The sequence below is a fragment of the Carassius gibelio genome, chromosome B1, assembly GCF_023724105.1.
Source record: "Carassius gibelio isolate Cgi1373 ecotype wild population from Czech Republic chromosome B1, carGib1.2-hapl.c, whole genome shotgun sequence".
In the NCBI taxonomy this organism is placed as follows: domain Eukaryota; kingdom Metazoa; phylum Chordata; class Actinopteri; order Cypriniformes; family Cyprinidae; genus Carassius; species Carassius gibelio.
The window spans coordinates 19,760,048-19,784,464 of record NC_068396.1 but is presented as its reverse complement, the minus strand read 5'-3'; the positions used below and the strand labels follow the sequence as shown (position 1 = coordinate 19,784,464).

At 35.3% G+C, this 24,417-nt stretch overlaps 1 protein-coding gene across 2 annotated transcripts; it reads right to left on the bottom strand.

The window, feature by feature from the left end:
• Window positions 1–1,614: 1,614 nt before the first annotated feature.
• itga6b (integrin, alpha 6b) lies at window positions 1,615–22,368 on the bottom strand. 2 transcript variants are annotated; one of them, XM_052545291.1, is made up of 26 exons: window positions 22,117–22,368; window positions 13,360–13,487; window positions 13,199–13,278; window positions 11,785–12,046; window positions 11,340–11,471; window positions 10,516–10,729; window positions 9,839–10,032; window positions 9,552–9,640; window positions 9,337–9,464; window positions 9,049–9,138; window positions 8,895–8,956; window positions 8,579–8,742; window positions 8,148–8,294; window positions 7,106–7,221; window positions 6,775–6,928; window positions 5,770–5,853; window positions 5,536–5,615; window positions 5,357–5,434; window positions 5,165–5,267; window positions 4,818–4,991; window positions 4,619–4,717; window positions 4,243–4,353; window positions 3,726–3,824; window positions 3,453–3,578; window positions 3,195–3,292; window positions 2,471–2,620 (listed from the first exon to the last, which is right to left on the bottom strand). In XM_052545291.1, exons 1-25 carry the CDS (start codon window positions 22,287–22,289, stop codon window positions 3,230–3,232), a joined length of 3,150 nt encoding a protein of 1,049 aa, XP_052401251.1. In that variant the 5' UTR covers window positions 22,290–22,368; the 3' UTR covers window positions 2,471–2,620; window positions 3,195–3,229. The 2 variants fall into 2 exon arrangements, with proteins under 2 accessions (XP_052401250.1, XP_052401251.1); XM_052545290.1 differs by lacking the exon at window positions 3,195–3,292 and having other exon boundaries at window positions 1,615–2,620.
• Window positions 22,369–24,417: the final 2,049 nt, after the last annotated feature.

The window sequence follows — 24,417 nt, the reverse complement described above, 5'->3', positions numbered from 1 at the left end:
AATTTTAGGACATTTGTTTGTACCTCATGACACATGTAGTTTCTAAGATATCTCATGAACTGTCAATTAAATGATCTTTCAAAGTTCACCACAAACTGATTTTGCATTTATTCTGATGATGCACCCAACATACTGAATCCCTGTCATTTTAGCAGTCTACCTACATTTTATGTGTGATTTCATACTGACATGTGAAAATTCTTGGTTTAATAGCTGTATTATTATTTGGCGTATTATAATAAGCCAGGTTTCAACCCACAAACTTTGAAGATTACATGTTTGTAGCTAAATTGATTTGGCACAGTATTATAAAATGTTTTAAATGTAATGAAAAAGACTAAATTATTTCACTACTTATTACAGTTAAGTGCATTAATTAAATTTGAATTAATTACACAATTAATTGCATGTCAAATTTTTAAGTAGAAAGACTGAAATATAATTTTCTTGTAAAATGAACTCCAATAATCTATTCACAACTTACATTACATTTTTAAATGCATACACACACAAACATACATCCATGTATATATGTGACTGGAGCACAAAACTGGTCATAATGGTCAATCTTTGAAAGCTGAATAAATAAGCTTTCCAATGATGTATGGTTTATTAGGATAGGACAATATTTGCAAATTGAAATGTGAAAATCTGGAATCTGAGGGTGCAAAAAAAAAATCTAAATCGTGTGTATGTGTGTGTGTGTGTTTACTGGTATTGCCAATGTTAGGGGGATCAAATGTCCCCACAAGTATAGTAATACCACTAAATTTTGGCTTCGTGGGGGCTCTTTTTGGTCCCCATGAGGAAATAAGCTTCTAAATCATACAGAATGAAGTGTTTTGAAATGTGAAAACGCCTGTAGTTTTGTGTGAGGTGTAGGTTTAGAGTTAGGGTAAAGTGATAGAAAATACAGTTTGTACAGTATAAAAAATGATTAGATCTGAATGCCACCATTATGAAAGGAAAACATCTGTGTGTGTGTGTTGTGTTAAAGCTTGTAGTGCATTTACATAAACAATAGCATATTACTTGTCTCTTATACGTTTATACACTTACAGACACAAAACGCAACATTTTATTTTAATAAGAGTCACTATTTTATGAAAAAAAACATTAAAAGGTTGAGTTTCTGATAAAAGCAGAATATATTCCACTAGCTTGAGTTTGTGGTGTTGGTGACTTGGTAAAACAGCATTCACTAAGTCTCAGTATGAGTACTGGCCTGCGTCACCTGCATCTGTTTCTGTGCCCGTCTAGCACACAAGTCTGTGCCTGTTCATCAACACTACACCTGTGCCAGTCACGTCAAACAATAACCCTGCGCTCATGTCTCCAGCCTAAGTATTAGAGCCACTGTCTGCTGTGGAGCTCTATCTTGAGTTGTCTGTTTAACTTCTGTTCAGGTATCTATTCCATCAGACCCATGATGCGTCTCTATATTCCATCAATTAGAGCCTAGTCTGACTATGTTGTCAACCTCTATCCGTGTCTTTTGTTTCTGTCTGCAGCACCATCTCATATCTGTCTGTCTATTCAAAGATTATTTAGATTTACAGCTGACAAATCCACCAAAACAATTTGTGTAAAAAAAAACTGCTCCTCTTATATCAATTTAGGTCCAGCAAATCTTTTATTTAAAAAAAATTCATACCAAATATCTTATAATCAGTTTCATTACTTCAGTGTCAATTTTGTGTGAACTAATACATTTGTTAAGTGGTGAAAATTCAGACATCATCACTCTCCATTCAACAAGTCACTTTACGAATGAATACAGAATTAATACTTTTCGTTATTTGAGCACTTGCATTGCCAAAAGGTGCTGTTTAAAAAATTAAAATAAAAAAGCAACTTCACATTTATACAAAAATATTTTCAAATGACCTTCAAAAACTAAAAGAAACCTTTAGAATCTGGTCTTACAATGGATTGTGGCAGTCAACCGATAATATACCAAACTGTTCATAACAAAGTAGTTCTTAATAAAAATCAGTCCCAGTTGTAGTAGTTAAAGTACAGTAGAAAAAGAAAAAAAAAAACACCTGTGAAAATAAGACATGTACCTGACTGGTTTTATCAACTAAGGAACAGAAAAAGTCCAAAGACACAAATATTTACATTCATCCAGGTTGTTTTAGCTGGATAACACAATTAGAAAAAAATATGAACCAAGCAGTCCTGACTCACACAAGCCGTTCATAAAACAAAACAAAAATTACAAATCTTTGGCCTTTGTACAACTGAAAGCACTGCTGAGAATAAATACATTAAATGTATATACATGACTGTATGAATGAGAAGTGAACTATGATATGCAAATGGGGTGGAACATGGAAGCAAATTTGAATATTAAACAAAACTCAAGTATGAAAAGTTCAGTGTGTGCAAAAGTAAGCATTAAAGGCCTTAAGAAGGGAGTCTTTGGTTTGATATCAATCAGATTAGCATTAAGCTATGAGTAGCTCTCATTTTCATTCCATGAAGTCATCCATTGTTTCTTCTCCGGAGGATCCATTTCCTCTTTCCCCGGCTCTTGTCCCCTCTCTTCCCTTTTTATCCGCACAGCATTATAACTGGGGACTCTCTCATCATACTTGGAACGTTTGAAAAATCCACACTGTTCAGAAAAAAAACAATTAGCGCAAGATAATGCTAACAATGCTAAAGACTACCTTTAGGAAAATGTGTAAAAAACAAAGACGTAGTGATGTTTGCAGTGTGTGCAGCATGCCTAGCACGAGGAAAGAACGAAACATTCAATGTTTTAAAGAAGAAATAAGCAAGAATCTAGCTGTAGAAAGGACCGTATGCGCTGAAAGCGAGAGAGAGGCTCTGGTAAACATCCCAAGCAGGCCAGAGAAATGCGCAAGTTCCCAAATCAAGCCACATCTAAAGGCTTAAAAGAGCTTTAGAGATTCAGACATTCAGTCATACCCAGTCACACGCACCTGAAGCTGAGTCAATGCAAACATGTTTAAACCCTTTCCCAACAACTTCACGCATGATTAGTTTGCATTCCTCACAGCATTTCGCTTATGTCTGAGCAATGAAAGCCATGGAAAGTTCCACTGTAACCCCACATCTAGAAACTGACAGGCAGCACGTGCTTCAGGCTAAAGTGGGTTAGCATGGGCTAACTCTTCATGCTAGCTCTGAGCACACAGGTCAACTTGATCTGTGAGATCTTTTACCCTAAGAGAGAGGTTCTCATTCTCTGTTTCTCTGTTTACGCATCTGAAGTCAGCCTCTCTTTTTCCGGTTCTTTGTCGCTTTTGCCGAAAAAACCACACTAAAAGGGGTAAAGGTTTGTTTTTTAAGTACTTGATGGCAAGTGAATAGTATAAAATATTGAAAATCTGTTTTACAAATTGTCAGTGTTCAATAACAGTAAAAACAGGCTTTTGTAGTCCTAAATCAGTCTGTTTGTGAGGTTAGTCATATCATCTTACCTTCCAAAGCAAGAAGACCAAAATGCCCAGCAAAAGAAGTCCGAGTAAAATGGCCACCAGAATGACCCACCAGGGCATCCCGCCGTACTGCGCAACTTTGCGCTCCGGAAACACGGTAACGCGTACCTGTAACAGGACAAATTGTCTTTCAAAATGCATTCATCACCTCAAGATGAGTTTTCAGACCTGCATATAAAGTCAGTTTGATAAAAAGAAATTGATCACAACATGGAAGGAGAAGTACGTATGGATAAATGCCGAGAATATCCTCACCTGTGCTGGTTCATTTTTCAGATCTATATTTTTAGCTGAGCTCTTGAAATCCAGTGACGCCTTGACAATAATATCAATGTAGTTAAATTTTTCATATTCCTGTAAAAAATAGTTAATTGATAGTTTAATAACATATAGTGTCCATGTTATCAAAAAAAAAAAAAAAAACTAACCTCTTATTCTATCTGTGTTGATGTTGGTTTAAAAAAAAAAAAAGTACAACATATAACATAACAAAACAAAATCATCTTGAACACAAATGGAGTGAACACATCTCATATGATGATTAAAAGGTTTTGAAATATAGTTTGTAGAGTAAAAGTTTTTCGTGAACTATTAATCCTACCACATGGCGTTTACCTTGACACACTACCTTTTTTTCTTATATTAATACACAATAAGCAGTTTTGTTAAAACACAGTTTCAAGCAGTTTTATTTTAATTTAATAAAAATGTATTATTTAAATATATTTAATAGATTATGCCATTTAAAGTAAAAGAGAACTGGTTCACTCACCTCCAGGAAGGTAGAGTTCCAAAGGTAGGCTCTCAGGCTGATGACCGCATTGCTGTCCATTCCCGTTAGAGAACATATGAATGTGACGCACTGCGCCCCGTCCTCACACGACTAAAAACACAAGAAGAAGAAGAAGCGATTAGACACAGGATGCATATGTCAGCACATACAAGGCATTCAGAAATACTTCAGTTTTGTAGCCTTAAGCTAAAATGCTTTTAATAAAAAAAAAAAACATCTGTCAATGTGACATTTCAGGTTTATTTTCTTAATTTGCTAAGTTATAACTCATTTGGGGTATTTGGTTTTGTAAAACAAACAAAAAAAAGTCTATTGGTCTGAAAGCATTGTATTATTCATGTTTGGTTGACTTTACCAAAACTGTGCTTTTCCTCTTGTCAATAAAAAAAGAGGTTTTTCCCTCTTTTGCAGGAGTTTCCTCAATTTCACGTTTAGTTCGTGGCACTGAAGGCTCCTAGATGACCGTAAGACAGAACAAATAATCAATTCATTTCAACAAGAACGCAACATTTTAATAACAAAAATGTAGACTGTAAATAAGATATTAGAACTACCTTCAAACCGAGTTTGTTGACCTCATTTTGATTGGTGCAGCTGAAGCTTTCTAAACCGGTTGGGGTCATCTTCATGAGGTACAGCAGCCACTTGCCCTGAGAGTTATGCTTAGGCCATTGGATTATCATAGAGGCCGTCCCGAAGGATTTAAGGGGTTTGCCCAAATTTGTAACCTGTAAATTATTGTATATGTATATTTTACATTTTTCAAATAAAAAGCACCTCTAAATACCTTGACATGTAAGATAGTTTGTATGCAAAAAAAGAAATTGAGGTATTGTAAATGTTCAAAATGTATGCTTTATATACAAAATGTTATGTTTTAGTAAGGAAATCTAATAGTCACCCTGAATTCATAGTCTATTGGACTGCCGACATCAGTTGTCAACTTCATTGCGCTCTCTCCTTTAACTTCTCCAGTAAAGTAGACCTGAGATGGCTTAGCAATGCTGGAGATGGTACATGATGACAGTACATGAAGATAAAAATAAAGGAGACTGAAATTACAATCATCAGGAGATGAGAAATGATAACCTACCCTGAGAGGGACAACAGGAGCTGGATCTTAACAAGGGCTTTGGCTTTGAACAACGGTAACTGCGTCTGATTACTTGTCCTGCAATTAGCAAAAAGATAAATACAAATATGTAAAAACAAAAGAAAATACAAAACTAGTTTTAATACTGTGCCTTTGGCAAGAGTTATGTTCCTACTCACGTTAGGAGTTTAAGGTCAATTTCAATTTCACTTGTATCCAAAGAAATTCCTCCAGTGTTCAGAATGATGTAGAAAGTTGTCTGAAAATGTTAGTTAAAAAAAATTTTTTTTAGCTTTTCTATTATAATAACATTATATATATATATATATATATATATATATATATATATATATATATATATATATATATATATATATATATATTATATTGTCTAATATAGTTCAAAAACTCACCTCAGCATCTTTTTTGAATGGATTTCCAATATCACACTCGGCTTGTGACCCATTCGCATTGGCTAAACAGTTGACTGGTTTATCCTGTAAAGATTTTTGATCATTGACTTGTTGAACATAGACTTTGTAGTGTACGATCCAAACTTAAATTTGTATAATTCATGAACGAAAACATTTTGTTACATGATGTTGATGTACCGTTTACATGGTAATGCAATGTCTGATTTTAAAATGGGTTTTAAAGGATGAATTTTGAGATTTTAAGTTTTCAGTCGATATATAATTTCTGATGATTTCTAAAACCCGGTAGAGAAAAAGGCAACAAAGAAATCTTTTTTTAAACAAAGGTCAAAACTCATGTTATAACGTAGATTTTTGAGGGTGCACTCTTGTCATAAATTAATCTATTACTTTTCCTACATAATTTTAAACCAAAAATCTTGGTAAAATATATATTTGGGAGTCTTAGACCTTTCCAACGACATATAGTTTGTCAAGATTAGATTAGATTTAATTGTAATATAGTGAAGTTAATGTAGGCGTCCCGGGGTGACAGTTATTAAAAACGAATTCTTAATAAAAAAAATATATAAAATTAGTGCTGTCTTATGATTAATCGCGAATAATCACATCCAAAAAAATTTGTTTACATAATATATGTGTGTATACTGTGTATATTTATTATATTATATTTATTATATATATATATATATATATATATATATATATATATATATATATATATATATTATATAAAATCTAAGAATATAAATATGTAAATGTATATACATGTAAATATTAGTAAAAAATATGCTGTATGTGTTATACAAAACAAATATACATAGTACACATACATATATTATGTAAACAAAGACTTTTATTTTGGATGCGATTAATCGCGATTAATCATTTGACAGCACCAATACAAATATTAAAGATAATGAAAATATTGAAAAAATAAATACTTTGGTCATAAGTTAGACATCTAGCAGCTGAATTACGTACCACAGATTCAGTGTAAATGGTAGAATACGAGAGGGATTTGGGGAACGAGGAAGACAGCTGCACTTCATAAGCATCTTCACCCTTGTTCTGCACCTTGATCTCCAACGCAATGTACTTCTGATCACTAAGAGACAGGACGGGGACACCTTTTTCCCTGGGAGGAAAACAAAGAGGTTCTTCTTCATCACACTTTATTTTGACATTTGTTTTCAAAGGTTATTTGAACACAAATGATGGCATTTTTAAAAAAGACAAGAAGGATGCTTTCCGAAATTGGGACATATAAAAGATAAACACATAATGATAAAATGATAAATAAATAAAAACTCACTCAGGTAATGGATGAAAGATGTTTCTGTTTGGTTCCTTGGAGCAGAATTTATACTGCAGTCGCAGGTCACTCGTACAGATATGATCAGTGCCACATCCTTCCTTGATAAATTCAACCTGAAAGCAAATATGAATCAGAAATTATGTGAAGCACTCGTATAGTTTATATATTTGTATTTTTCGGTCTATGTATAGGTGAACATTTATATATAGTATATTTATAGTCACAATCTGTCAGTAGGTTAGTTTGTGTATAGGTTTATACTGTTTTGGTTCATTGCTGTAGTCTGTGTTCATGTATCACTGTCGTCCTGTGAGGCACATTGTGTTCCACTGTATGTCCACACATGTAGAGGAATGACAATAAAGCTCAACTTGAACTTGAACTTAAGAATAACATTTAATACTGAATGAGATCTAGGACAAGCATGATTCTAAGGACCTGACAACAGAGGGGGGCCCGAAAGGGAACCGCGATTTCTACCACAGGGGTGCGAGTTAGCATGCTGTCCAGGGGGCCCAGAAACCATAGTGTCGCCCCTGCATACTTTGATAATATTTCAATTCAATTTTGATAATAAATTCAATGTTTTGGGTCAACAAGAATTGTTAAAAAGATTTAAAGTATTAAGCTGGAAGCATGAGATTGAACAAAAGAAATATTAAAGATCACTTTTGCACTGTTACAACATTTTTTGCTGCTTTATACAAAAACATAAAGCAACACAACTGCCTTCATAATAATCAGAAATGATTCTTCAGCAGCAAAGCAGCATATTAAAAGGATTTCTGAAGGATCATGTGACACTCAGCTTTTGCTTCACGGGTTTAATTCGATTTTAAGACAAATTCACATGTACATGTAAAAATATTTCACAATATTATTGTTTTTACTGTATGACTGATCAAATCATTTCGGCATTAGGTGAGAATAAGAGTTTTCTTTCAAAAAACCCCAAACTTTTGAATGACTTGAATGTATTCTAAATAAGATCGTGGCAGAACACTGAAAATGCAACGATTGCTTAAGAAGATGATGGTACCTTGGTAAAACTGGTGGCGTCCTGGTTAGCGTCCAGGATGGGCAGCAGATTCGGGAGAGCGCTCTGTCTCTTCCTGCGTGCGGATGGGTTCAGGATCTCCACAGAGACTTCAATCGGGATACCTCTCATTTTGTCTCTTAGGGTTTCCTTTGTACACAATATACTCGTATTATTAAAAGACATTAACTTTTCACTTGTTTGCAGCATAATGCCATATCATACTGTAACTAAAGCGTCAAACGTGCCTTTAATCCAGAAGTAAAAACAATCACCACTAGATGGCAATACTTCCTTTTTTACTGCACAAAGATAAAGCCATTCCTTACAACTTATCCATGTTGATTTATTGTAACAGTTGAGCTCTGTAAGGTTATTCTGAAGTCCTCAATCTAAAGTAGTTTTCCTGTCTGAATGGGATCTGCTGACTGTACCTGCAGTCTGAGGCCTCTGGTAACGCAGCTCTCTGTGCCCTGCCCCTTGAGCTCTACTTCTCCTGTGCTTTCATACTCATTGGCTGAGCGCGGGTTGAAGATGACTCTAGAAGGAAGATTAAGTTTCTTCCGTTCAGATTCAACCTTCATAGTGTATTTCACCCCTAAACAAGAGAAAAAAGACACGGTCAATCGAAGCAATAACAAAATGTAGCCATTTGTTTACAGTGATGATAAGATTCTGCACAACAGAGATGAACAATTACTGAGTACGTAGTAATTTACCCGTGAAGGTGAACTAGAAACATGTACTTACTCAGAGTAGGATTGTAGGTTATGGGTTTGACTGAAAATTTGAAGCAGGCTTTAACATCAAGGCTAAAAAACAATAAAACCTTGCTTTTAGATGGGGGTTACTGGCTATTTGCTAATATAATAAGGTTTGCTTTGTTTTATTATAGTTTTCTCACCATACAGCGTCTCCACAGTTTTTCTTAGTGAGGTCTAGCTCTTTCGGAGTGGTGGTGACAGTCTTTTCAATGCTGATAACTGACCGTGCCCTGTGGTGTAAGACCCAGAATCAATGCATTTCATCATTCATCTATATTGCTAAATGAAGGTAAATAATAATTTTCTAAAAATGATAATAAAATTGATGAGATATGAAAATGCATGTTAGTAGAAATTAAATGAAGTGAAACTGTTTATTAATAAAATCCTTAATAATCATTACAGGTTGTCTATCAGTTTGATCATACCTGTACACAAACACTGAATCAGAGAGAGAGCCGACAGCCAGATCAGGGTAATTATTTCTGTCTAAATCCATGTTCCCAGCAAGAGAGTATCCGAAGAGTTTCACATTGTGATCTTTTCCTCCAAGAACCTGAAATTATAGAATTTATTATTGAAAATCAATGAGTGAATACTGAAGAAAAACTGAAAGTAAAGAAAAGTGAATATATGACTATACCTGAGCTCTTTCAAGACCTTTAAGTGAACCATGGAAGATGTATACGTTTCCAGCTCCGTTACTGTCATATGGTGCACCAACTGCAACGTCTGAAAGACAGCAGGATTACATTAAGAACATTAGTTACATATTTCATCCAATTATTATTGTGGTTATCACCATTAACATAGAATTGTTTTAATGTTAATTGATGCGCCATAATACGCCATCTTTTCATCTCTATATATCTTAACTGGATGTTTTGCATTAGCTGTATTCATAAAAGAGACTTTATACTAAACACATACCATGATAACCATCCAGATTCACATCTCCCATGTTTTCCACAGCCAAACCAAACATGGAATAAGCAGCTCCATCAATTCTCTTGGGGGTGATCTTGTCCCAAGCCCCTTCCTTGTTAAGATAAACATAGATGGCCCCACCGATATCACCGTCCTTAATGAAGTACTGAGGTGCTCCGACTACAATGTCCTGCCACCTGTTTTAATAATCAGTGCAGAATAATTATACATCTAGTGTTACTATTAATAAATAAACCCAAAACTATTAAAGTAAAATATATATATATATATATATATATATATATATATATATATATATATATATATATATATATATATATATATATATAAATAAAGCTGGAATAATACATAAAAAAATAACACAAACAATAGATTAGTTAAATAAAATAAAATAAAGCTTAAAATAAATTAGATTAAAAATAACTTACAATTTTGCTAAATAGACATATTAAAAATCAATAAAAAAAATTATAATAACAACAGAAATTCTATACTAAAGTAACACTGATCTACAACCAATAAAACACATACAAAACATAAATTAATGAGTCTATAATATAATATAATATAATATAATATAATATAATATAATATAATATAATATAATATAATATAATATAATATAATATAATATAATATGCTGTTTTATTTAATCTTACCCATCTCCATTAATGTCAAGCACTGCAAGATCATAACCAAAGGAAGAGGCAAGTCCGGGACCCTCCAGGGTGTATTCAGCCGTCAACATGGATGATTTAACATCGTCTTTCTTTAACAGCACGACCGCCCCACTGTGATTGGCTCTTGGAGCCCCAGCAACTATAGTCAACTGACCTCTCTTGGTCAGCATTTTCCCAGAGTCCAGAGAGAAACCTGCGACAGACCCAACCAGTCACAACATTTGATAAAGATCAGTTTACCAAAAGAACATTGCAAACCATTCAGCGATGATGGAACATGCAGTGATAAAACCTACGAACAACATCAACGCCGACATGCATGATTCCCACTGACTTGGACACTCACGGTATGTTATATTTTTGCTCATGCAATGTGGATGTCAACACAAAGACAGCTTCGAAACATTCCCGTGTGTTCACAAAAAAAGGACACAATGTAAAGACCAGAATGATGAGAGGTTGAACGCAAACAATCGATCGAGCTGGCGTCCAGGAAATCTCACAAACCTAAATAGCTATTGGAGGCCACATCGTAAACGTTCTCCTTGGCCACCTGAAGGGGAGCTGACTGATACACAAGCTGATCAGAGTGGCTACTGGATATGCTAGTCATGAACAGCACACCTACATTTACACAAACAAGACTTGCACCAAATAGAGCACAAACAACCAAGCAGACCTAAAATGGAGTAGAACCAAACAAAGGGTAAGAAACGCAATCTATATCTATATCTATGCCTTGCATCCTAACAGGATCGAGTGATATGGATGATGAATGGAATGGCATGTGATGATGGCCTCACCTAAATAACTGTTAGCAGGGACAGGCACCAGGTCTGCATCAAGTCGCCCCTCATCTCCGACTTCATACGGGCCGTCATCAAAGATATTTTGATCCCACAGAGAGCTGTTCTTCTGCTCCATCCGCACCAATCCTGACAGCGGAGGAGCGAGTGAAAAGGAAAGGGAAAGGGTGAAGGGTTGAGGATGGAGAAAATGAACAAGTGAAGAGATGAAGCAAATATGTCAGAAAAGAAGTTTAAAAAAGGAGGATAAAATACAATATGTCAGATGCAATGAACCAACCAAGAAAATGAGCATGTTGTGAAGGTGGGGAATTATGGGTCTTGTTTAACAGTGGCTATTGCTTGACCTTCCCATAACAACTGGGTTTTCACCTAACATTAAATATTATACTTTAACATAAACATACATCCAAGCACTTTAATCCAAGTTGTCCTCCAATACCTTTCCAGTTGTAAGCACCCGGTGCTCCAAACACCAGATAGTGATAGTCCTTTGTGAATGTGGCGGAGAGCCCCTGCTGGCATGATCCAAAGCGCTCGTGTCCTCTGTTTCTCCCGTTACAGAACATCCATTCCCCTCCATCTTCTAATGAGGCATCACTAATCGTTAGGTCCTCACTTAGTACGTAGCAACGACCCGTAATGTCACGCAGCTCCTGCTTTAAACCCACAAACATGCGTCGCTGGTAGCGATGCGCACAGACCTAGGAGAGAGACAGCGGGAGTTCGGTTTAAATCAGTGAAATAAATAGCATAAAACTGTAATGCATAAATAAACTAAAGAAATGTTAAAAGTACATAATAAAAAATAATTATAAATAAAAACTTTTTTGCACTGGTACACTGTTACATACTACCACTCAAAATATTAACAACAACAACAATAAAAAAAACCGTTTGGGGTTGGTTAAGAGGGGTTGCAACTCTTTCTTTACCAAGGCTGCATTTATTTGATCAAAACTAGCGTAAAAATATTGTGAAACATCATTACAGTCTAAAATAACATTATTATACTGTAATATAATAATTTTCAAATGCATTTAAGTTTACTAAATATCGAAAGGACATCATCTAGTATTAAATAAAATAGCTCATTACAGTCTAAAATAACATTATTATATATATATATTTTATATTACTACTGTAATTGAATCCTTTTAAAATGCATTTAAGTTGACTAAATAGCGCAAGAACATAATTTATTTGAAATATAAAAGCTTCTGTAACTTTTGATCAATTTAATTTGTCATTAACGCATTATATATATATTTTTTAAATACTGACCTCAAAACATTTTCCCCCTTATTTCAAATTTAGATTAACTTGGCTGTCATCTTTAGCGAATCTCAAAATGAATATGTGTTTTTATACTGTACATTGTATTTCCTAAATTCACTTGTATTGTTTAACAGGAATAAGTTCAGTTGTTAGATTTGTTTAATTTTTTTATCGTGATTAATCATATAAAAAAGTCTGTTTATACATATGTGTGTGTGTGTTCTGTATATATATATATATATATATATATATATATATATATATATATATATATAAATAAACATACATAAATGTATATATTTAAGAAATATATGTAATATTTACATTTATATATAATATAAATTGTATGTATATACATATACCTGTATATATTTTTGAAATACATACATGTAGCCTATGTGTGCGTATTTATATATACATATAAATATACACAGTAAACGCACATATATATTATGTAAACACAGACTTTTATTTTGGATGCGATTAATCACGATTAATCGATTTGACAGCACTATTCTTCCTCATTTAGATTAAATAGTGTATCATTTTAATATTCACACACTCTCTCTCTCTCTTACCAATATCTTTCCTCCAGGCCCCTGGCTCTGTACAGTAACTCCCATCCACTGGTTTTGCTTATTTTCAGTCTCCAGGTTTTCTACATGAACAATAAAAATGCTCACTTAACACATGCAGTAACTCATTATAATGTGCTTTACTTTCATTTGTTTGAGTTTACCTTCATTGTCAAACATCACTCGTTGGCATGACTGACTGGGAGAATTGATGTCACAGTTGTACATGCCTCCCGTAATTGTAGACTTTTGCTTGGACAATGCTCTAGCTTTTGGTGCACCAACAAGCAACCTGTAAACCAACAGAAAATGTAATAATGGATTTGCAATATATTGAATTTCATGTTACAAATCTGCTATGTGCTTTGACTCCCGCTCTTATGCCAATCCAGCCCCAAATAACAAAAAAGCGTCATGTGTAAATGGAGTTTTAAGTGAGAAAATTGCATTTTTGAGAAACATGGTCAACAATGGCGTCAGGATGGTGGTTATAATAGTTAAAAAAAAAATTGCAAATCAGTTGCACACGCAACAAACCACTTAAAGGTGACTTATGAATGTTTGGAGCAATATTTCAAACTGTATATATGGATATTTGTTCATTACATCCAACTTAAGCTCCTCTAGTATTTCATTATTATCTTCTATTTCTCCCCACATTGGTCTTCAGTGGGATCTTCAGTGGAAACAATGCAGATTCAACAGCCCACACAGTAAATGAGCCAGTGTCTGGACATATTACTTGTGCACTGTGTATTAGGGAGTGGGGAAAATTCTTCTCTACACTCTTTCTATTGTTTCAACTGAAACACTCCCCATTGAATATCTTTTCTCTTCTGCATAAAGGAAATTTAGTCCACAGAACACCTAGGATATCCACCACAAAAGGCTGTATCTCTGGTTTCACTTCATTTATGCCAGTGAAAGCCTCTTTTCTCTTCTTTGGGTTGACTGGTTCAGCGATAACATTCAACCCAACACTTCACAGATTTTAGCTACACAAGCTCTCTTTGTGGGAATATACAAAAAGGGTCTGACTGAAGAAAAGCCTGCATTTCCCACAATCCCCTCGCCAAAAAGTTAAAGGAAGAGTAAAAGAACCTGGCAATGTCCTAGAACTCTTTAGAATTTACTTTTTACATTATCTACCCCTTAAATGTGCATATTCGTATGTTAGCGTAGTAACATGTATTCCTGTAGCTCGGTGGTAGAGCATTGCATTAGCAGCACAAAAGGTTGTGGGTTCAGTTCCCAGGGAACACAGATACTGGTTAAAAAAAACACTGTATAGCCTGAATGCACTGTAAGTTGCTTTGGATAAAAGCGTCTGCTAAATGTAATGCTGCATTAAAACTTTTGTTCTTACTTTTGTTTAGCGTGTTAATACTGAAAGACCCGGGACATACGAGGTCACACACAGAGGACGATGACAAAAATTTGATTTCCAATTTCAATGTCATTTGGGAAGTGCAGTTCAAGTAGCCTGACTACGTCAGACTTCCTACTTCCGCTCAATTTTATTTCGCTTCTGTACTCAGTCTGATACAACGTCAGAGCTTTCTGTTTGCCACCGGTCTGGAAACAGCCGGGCCAATCAACGAACAGAGGGCGGGCTGAGAGCCGTGACGTAGATGCGTAGATTAACTTCGCATAATCTGCAAAAGTCGTTTACAGCCATGTTCACTCCGGTATTTCGCTCGCATCATCATGTGTTAACAACAGGTTTACAGTGGAAGTTCAATCATAGATTTGAGTTCGATGCATGATGTCTGTGCTTCAATGCGGCTGTACAGGCGCATAACATACGTCATAACTAAACGTATCTGACTGGCTTACGGTAACCAATGATTTTAAACTTCAGACAAGCGCCCCCTAGCGAGAGAGAAAACACTTCTCTATTATGCCATTCCAGACTCTGTCTACGAAGCAAAGTGAAGTAGCAGAGTCTGGTATTACCAGGCTACAGTTCAAGTGCGGTCCATTTCAAATGTGTGAAACAATTCAGTCATTATTATCTTTATTACTTAAGAATTCAGATAACCAAAGACATAATGTTTGTTGTTTCTGGACAAGTGAATAAAGGTCAGCTGAATATGTGTTTGTATTCCCCTGGGCCTAAAATATAGTGCAGAATTCTGGGTTTGAATAGGTTTGAAAAGGGGTGAGGCATTTAGGGGTAGGAATTCCCTTCATCTCATGCTTTGATCTACTGATATTTCCAACAATCACTACTAAATCCTTCTGTGATGAACAACTATATAAACCAAGATCTGTCTGGATCACAAAAAAAGAGAGGGAGAATAGCTTTAGAGTCACATTTTCCAAACAGACAGAGAAAGCACTGTTTTTCTGAAAGGGCAACACAAACTTTTTTGAAAGGGCAAAAATAGCCACTGAATACCTGCTATTCATTGCACTCTTCGGAGTATAACGATTGCTATATCTGATGAAAATGTTCATGATTGCATTAAAATTAATGCAATACACAAGCCTGAAAATTACTACATTGCACATCCTTCAACGCAACAAAGAATGTTCTAGTGTCCATTAAGTAAAGAAAAACAACAATAAAAGATATTACTGACAAACATATTTATAAGAATATCTTCATCCATTCAGTCACAGCAATTCATAACTGTTTTATGTTTTGCAAACTTCAACTTTGTATTTGAAATTCAATCTCTTATATACATTTTAATACGGTCTTCTTACGCCTGAGAAAATAATTACATTTTCTCATATTCAGGTTGATTTATAATCGGGAGCCACAATATTTCCCATAATGAATGTAGACAAGACCCCTTCATTTTATTAAAAGCTTTGTAATTGGCCAAGCATCTCTTATGTTAACACATTTCAGGAAATTGCAATAATCTGGATCACAATCAGCTGCTGAACAGCATCATTCCATTCTGACAACCCCATAACTGATTTGTGGGTAATGTAATGTGCCTCCATTTATCACTCCCCAGAAAGATGTAATGAATAGCACAACAAGGATACGCCTCACTACCACTATTGAAATGGTTTGCTCCATTACAGGACTAACAAGCCCAAATTCCAAGAAGAAGAAAAAGATTACATTTGGAAAAAAACAACTGAATTTTGAAAAGAACAATAAGAATTTTGTGAAAGCTCCCATTTCATTGTGACATCATGTAAAAACAACCAAAACTGTTGCTAACAGTAGCAACCTCCACACACATTTCTTTTATGCCACTTTACAATAGACAGTGTTACTTCGTGCCCTTTATTTGATTTTGCTGTCATTACCAACAAAGCCACACTTTGATACATTTTTGCATTTATGGCTGTTGCCGTAGAAACAATTATTTCTGAAACTTAGAGTAAGATAATCTTGTAACTGTGATATTTCCAACATGGCATGGGCACTGTGTCTTTAATTCAAAACTTTTTAAGCCACACTTGTATACTCACACTTATGAAAAAGAAGTTTATTCAAGTGTGCTATTAGTATACTTCTTTTAAACTAAAATAGGATAGTATGCTTTAAGTTAACTTTTTATTTACTTCTCAGAAATGGGCTTTATGTACTCATAAATATACTTAAAATGACATTTAAGTATACTTGACTTATATTTTTTAATGTATTTGAGCTACACTCCTAGAATCCGTGTTTTCATTATTATACGGTAGAGGGCGCTAGTACACACTAGTATCTTATGCACAGAATTTCCAAAATAACACTAGTGAAGAAGAAAAACCAGATACTAACACATCTAACACGGTCTTCTGATATGAAACACCATCAAATCTGTAACGTTATGGAATAAAATAACCGAAGAAGAGGAACTGTAATAATTACAGTCAAGCATTGGGGTGTTGAGCGACTCCATCTACATTTTGATTATCATTCTTAATCCAATTCAAAATGTTATTTCTTTATTTTTTATGAAACACATTAAAGTGTTTAAATAAATAATGCATGAAGCTATAATAAAATGTTTTTGTTTACAAGCAGATACTCTGTTCTTTCTTTGAATGCTTTGTATGTTCAGATATTCATGTATAAAACCTAAATAAGGACATAGTAGTATACTTAAACTATCTACTATACTTTTATATACTAAAAAAGTGGGCCAATTTAGTCACAAGGAGTATTGAAACAGTACACTTACAAGTATACTACTAGAACACTGATATTTGTATAATTGCTACATAAAGTGTACTTAAAAATATACTTGAACGTTACTTAAGTATACTTGGTAAAATATACTTTTTCGTAAGGGCACCGATATGGCTAAAAGCATGTTATTGTTTGAAAAGCAGTAAATCGTGGTTATATTGTAGTAGGCCGAACAATTTTATAAACACGCTCTCATAATTTTGCATGGAATGCGAGGCATTGATGTTTTGAGGAATCTACAGAGGAGGCCGTTGCTATGGTGCAAGAGTTGGGCCTGCTGAAGAGGCTTGGAGTGTCATGGTTCACATTACGATCTGACAGGAGCTGAATTACGGCTCCAGATGTGCTTCAAAGATTTCAAAGACTCCAGGCTTAAAGATACAGATTGTAAACTGATATTACCTGACCTACTGTGCACAACAATGGTGCTGTTAGAGAACAAGACTTTTCTCTAACTCCCTTTAGGCAATGATACATTCAGCTACAGGTCTAGGGGTCAGGATTCACAAATGATGTGTTGAATAGAGCCAAGTTCATCACTAACATTCACAGGGCCTAGTTTTGATCTTTCATTATGGCTCAGTAGGCTATACTACTCAAGACCTTATCACAGGGTCTAAAATGGAGGCTACAGTGCACATGCATGAAGTCTATCAAATATTGTAAGCAAAATCTCAAATGCTTGCTTGATATACAAGAACCAATGTAGTTTGTTCTGGTGCATCAAGCAATTACTATAATGCTGCCATTGACCATATTTAATGTGCATTGTTCAGATGTCTATTTTTAAATCTTCAATTCAATCTGATCCTCAAATGAAACAATCAAGCTGTTTGACATAAGGATTTAGTTTCATTAAAAATATTTTCATTTTGGGGTTCAAAAGAGTTTGGAAAAACATATGGGTGAGAAAATTATGACTACTGATGAATGATGAATTTTCATTTTTCAGCGGAACTTTCACTGTAAAGATGATAAAAAAACAATGTATCTACCCAAACTCAAACTAAATTTCTTAATCTATGGGCTTTTTGCCATTATTATATTTGAGATTTAAGAAATGAGAAAGTAGTGAGACAATGGGATTTTGGAAATGACATGTATACAGTGGTTTAATCATACTTACTAGACAGTCCAATGCAATAGAAAGTACAAATGAAATAAAGAACAATACCTGCCTGATCTTACTGACGTACAAATTCAGCCCAATCTTTATGTCTATGCCCGCACAGGAAGCTAAGAGAATCACAGGAAGGAAGCAGTAGTCCATTTCCATGCAGACTGGACCCACTGCAATCTGGAATATGGGCCAAATGTGTTAAAGTATGATAATTATTGTTCAAGCACGTGTTGAGGAAACACTAAGAACCTTCAAAATATATCACACTGCAAAGGTAACTGAGAAAGTTGGAAAACACAGACACCCCTACCCCCACAGACACTCAGATTCTGTTTGCACCAGGTCATGCATCTCAAAAATGTCTCCAGTGATCACTTGTGATCAGATTTCAAAAGGAGGGTCTCAGATTTCAACAATACGTGATTTTGTGACAAGACACTATCATGATGTCAGTGTTACTGCAGGTGAATAAAATGCAAACACAGAAGAAAAAATAATAATAAGACAAACAATCTCAAATTTCAACTCAACATTTCAGGTTGAATGCTCACTGTCATTTTGTTAAATGGGAACCTGCAATACTGAGCTCAGGTTACTGCATGTTCTTTGAAGCTTTCTGCGTGTATATGTATGGGCTTGTCAGAATGTTTCATTTGGATGTTTATTTACTTTAATTTCTGCACAGTTGCTTAAAACCCTTAGCACAGTGGTTCATTGACAGCTGACAAGGTGGTGCTTAGCTCTTGCTCAGAACTCATTTCACTATTTTACTAAATCTTTTAAAACAAAGAGAAATGAAAGTGCTGCAGTGTACTTATGAAACAACTGCCATAATGAAAGCACCATCAGCCCAGACTGCTTCAGTGAAGTACTGGTGAGTCAAAACCAATCAAATACTGGTGCCAAGATTAGGGATCAGGCTCAGAGCTTAGATGTTAAAATACTTTCTGCCAAGTTCTGCCTTCTGAGTTAAAGTATGGGCACACTTGCTGAATAGTGTTTCCCATTATTCTTACATGTATTGTGTTACAATAGGATCATTTTACAAAGAGTAACGCAGAATAAATGAGACTCCAGGGTACTGACAATACCTCCCTATGTTATGCTGACCACAATTACATGTTAATATTCCATACCACTGACTGAGACATTAGGACAAAATGCACTGATAATTAATACTTATATAAAAGATATGAAAAACAGTATATCACACTTGACATCAAGGTGTCTTACTCTATTTCTGCATTTGTGTCCACTAACAAAGTAGCCATTGTCTGTTTGTATCTGAGTATGTTTGAGCCTGTGTTCCAAGTCCCCTTTAATGAGCAGCTTTGTGCAGTTTAGTAGTGAGCACACACACACAGAATAAGAATGGAATCACTTTTCAGGTTTCATGCTCCTCATTTCCAACTTGTGTTTGACTGTCACAAGAGAAATGTTAAGGTGCCAGTCAAGCACACACACACTGCCTACATTACCAAACAGTGGCTCCATCCTGCCAGCTATGACAAGCCAAGGAATTCTACATCAATGCTACACTCCACCCAACACACACACCCTGCCCTGCCTTGGCCTGCAGTAACGTGAATCACCTCCACACATACACACACCTGCAGGGCATGTGTTACTGACTAGAACAATTTGTGTTCCAACACAGCCAGCCAGTGTTGCCAAGCCCATCAGATACACACTGAGGATATGAGTCAGAGCACACACACACACACTCAAATATGACTTTCATAAACTGGGTGTGGTTTACAATATTTAAAAATCCATCATAAATCCATACAAATAACATGCTGCTATATGATTGCACAATACAAGGGTTGTAAAATGTGGGTGATATAAAGTTTGCTACAAAGCAACAGCTTGTCTTCCTTAAATTGTTATTCTGATAACTAAAGGTATGTTGTTTGAATTTTACTGGAGATATAATCACAACTATAAAGAAGGGATGTTCTCGTAATCTTCTTGTTCCCTCTTCTTCCTGCTTTCTGTGGTCTTGTTTATGTAGTATTCTTGCTTACTCATCCAACTTGGCATTGTGCTAGTTCGAGAATTGTAGGCTCTTGTATGATCAACAGCATGTGGTGTTCTACATTTGTTGCTTTGTATAAAAGACTGTGCTAAATAACTAAACGCAAATGTAAATTTAACACATCAAAACTGTTGTATAACTGGTAGACTCACTCTCTGCAGGACAAACATGAGGTCAGTCCTGGCAGCCTCTCTCCTGTGCTGCCAGGGTTGATGGCAGTAGAGAGGTTCAGGAATGAGTTACAGGCTTCTGCACACATTCTTTCGCTTGCGTGTTAAACTTGAAACTTACAATGCACGTCTGATGCTGCCAAGGCAACACGGGTGTGTTTTTATGCGAACCACCAAAACAATACCAAATTGTCATTACTGAGAAAACCATAAAATGTGTTCTAGAAACACTAAAGTTTGCAACTCTCAAATAACTTCAAGTACTAAGGATCCCACCTACAATCTAAACCATTAAAGTGCTTGAGGTCAAAGAGGTTTAAAATGAAAGGATGAAGAAGACCAGACATCTCCATAGCGAGATGGAGAAGGAGAAGGAGACAGAGATCTCTAATGAGCTCCATGAAGCTAAGCATGCATGCAGGGCTTACTTCCAAGTAATGAGTACAGTAGTGGGTGGAGAAAGTTATGCCCTGAAATGCCATAAACCTCAGAGTCCCAAATAAAAATGTTTCTAAAGTCATTACTCTCCCTACTGTTCCAAATCCGTATAACATTACCTTTCCCATCTTCCATTAGTGTCAAGCTTCAAAAACACATAAAGATGACCAGACTACACAACTCTTTTGTGCGATATTCCACGTAATACATGGAAATAAGGTTTAGGAAATAAACTAAAAAAAATAATATATTTATTTGCTATTATTTTTCACCATATTATAGCAAATTCCGAGAAACAAATCAGCTCGAATCATTCAGACCCCGAATCAGATCTACAGGCTCGGTTATAACATCCGACTCAAGTGAATCATTAATTATTCACGAGTCGGGCATTGCTACTCCTCGTGAACGAGTTGAGGGTGTTTACATAATGACTGTTTGCTTGGAATATAGCGCGCGACTATATAGTTTACAGTTTTGCGATTCTTTTTTGTGAATGCTGCAGCTATGCATTTATTATTATTATTATAATTATTATTTGGTATCTCCAGTAAACATTGTAATTGCATGGAAAAGTAATTCTTTGAAACTTCTTCTTTTGTTTTCCGCAGAAAGATAAGCTATGGGTTTAAAACGACATGAGGCCGAGTAGCTAAATGATGAGTTTTCTTTTTTGGATGAACTAACATAATTGTTTAGGTCACATTATCTAGGCTAATGCACTTTGGAATGATATGCAATGCATGGGAGCGCATATGTCTCGAGGCTTAAGGTCAGGTGTGGATTTCTATGCGTATGGCATAAATATATACATTGGTATATACTGCCAAAAAGAAAATACTACATACTATTAAATGTAGTTTGTAGCCTATTACAGATATATTCTACAATCAGTGTGTTCAAAAACCAAAAATGCTCTACGACCAAAGTACCAAGATTCAGCCAGTTGTAAATGTGGAATAAACTCAACACGATACTTGGACTCCAAAGAGTAAAATAAATGCTTACATTCTTTTTTCAGCTGGTCTGAGTTGTCGGTGCATGGCAAGGGAGAAACCGAACAAGCTGTTGGCATCTCCCGTTTTCCTGATAACATTGTCGGTGTCCAGGTTGAAGGCAGAGATCAGAGTCCATCCCAACAAACTGAGAAGCGCTAAAGTTAAAGTCCTGTGAGATCCCATAGCGATGTTGGGTTGAGTTCGTGTCGGGTTCTTGAGAGATGAGACTGCAGCCCGCTTCTGCTGGGATTGTGGATGTCTATAAAGGAGGAATCGGTCTTCCGTCCCTCCTCCTCCTCCTCCTCCACCCATCCCCACCCTCAGCCGTGCCCTACCTGCTAATGCAGCTCCGAGCTTCGGTTTCCCTCGTTATTATTCGGTGTCCCATCGAATTCTTATAGTTATCCGAGCGTATTATAACGTCGTATAGAGTGTTTTTTTGTTGTTGTTGTTGTTGTTTTGTTTTGTTTTTTTTAAATATTTTTTTCATTAATTAAACCCACAACTCATGATAATACCAGTTGGGTTGTGGATTAAACTTTATTAAGACACCTAACACATTTTCTAAAATCACGTCCTATATTTATTTGATTATACTTTTTCTAATTGACCCGTTTATAAATTAACAGACTAAACTGTTTGTGTCACGTGGTATTGTTCATTGTTAAATTGCCTATACTGTGCAAAAATTTACCTTACTATTTTAATTTAGTTTAATTAAATATTTATTATACTTTAGTGCCTATACACTAATTTATCAGCTAAGATAAACATTGTCGCAGGACATTTTTTTTTCAGATTTTATGCTCATTCTCTCATATTGTTTTTGTCTTGTAAATCTTTATTTTTATTTTATTTTTTTTTTACACAGAGATTTGCTGCCATCTCTTGTAAACAGTGTTGCTCATTTCTAATTGGTTTGACTGGTTTTACAACTCATCCTGTCTTAAATCACTTCTCTTTCACCCCCACGCACAGCAATAATCAGGAAGTTATTGTTGTTAACAGTAACCACACAAACAGTACACCTTCATCTCGTTGACTATGAGCATGTATTCTCAGATGTGCAAATGAACACAGACATCACAGCCTCTTATCTCTGGTTTATTAGCCCTGAGTTTTACACGATTTGGATGAACCTGGCTAAAAGCCTAGATATACTGTTCCAGATCTGGTTTTAGACAATTGGGACATTGAGACAATATTAGCATTCTATCTTACCATAAGACTAAAAACTATGAGCTTGTTTAATGCTACCAAGGGGATTGGGGATGTGGATGTGGGGGTGGGGAAGTACACAAAAGGAATGAAAGGCAAAGGTTAAATAGCCTAATAAACAAAATTGACATCTGAAATAGAGACAAATAGCTGGTCACCAATTGACCTGTTAATACTGTCATTACTATCACACATGTTATCAGAACATCACTTCATCAAAATCCCACCATAATCCTGAAATAAAAACTTAAGAACTTCAGAAATAGAACAGATCAGATGCACTAGAACAATTAGGTTTAACTCAATTGAGGTGAATTGGACAAGAAGAACAGTCACATGAACTTTATTTAGAATGACCACTAAAAGATCAAGTTAGATGAACTTTAACCTCTCAGTATTCTCCTCTCACAAAAATGTATAAAAATGCCAAGACAGTAATTTAGTCCTATTTGATATATTTCAGCTATAATAATATCATTATTGGCTTAAAAAGCACAGCCAGCGCAAGTCAGGCAAGTCATTTTTTATAACCTAGTAAACTACATCTGGGATAGTAATGCACGAAGCCAACTTTCATGTGGAAGACTCACCCAAAATGTAAAATAAATAAATAAATAACCCCAAATTTATTTGACCATTTGCTCACCTTTATGTAATTCTGTATCGGCTATAGGCAATCTTCTGTGGGACAAAAAATATTTATGTGTATTTTATCATTAATGCACTAAAAATGAGTAAGGTCCAGTAAGTTGAGGTTTTGGACCCCACTGACTTTCACTGTACGGACAAAAAAAGTTGAAACATACATTAAGATTATCTAGTGAGTAAGTGATGATAGATATGACATTCTTGGGTGAACTTAGCCACTCATAAAGATTTATTAATTTTTTAGCTCTGGAGAAGAAATCTGTGCAAGGGAAAAAGACAACAGAGAAAAGTCAGTTGCTTGAGACCAGTCCCATGTCTCTTATTTTTGTGTATTTTATGTGCTACTTGTTTGATGTGTATATAATACACACTTCGTTGGTGTGCATATAATACACATTTTGACGTACATATAATACACACCCACCTCACACCCTTGAACCTACCA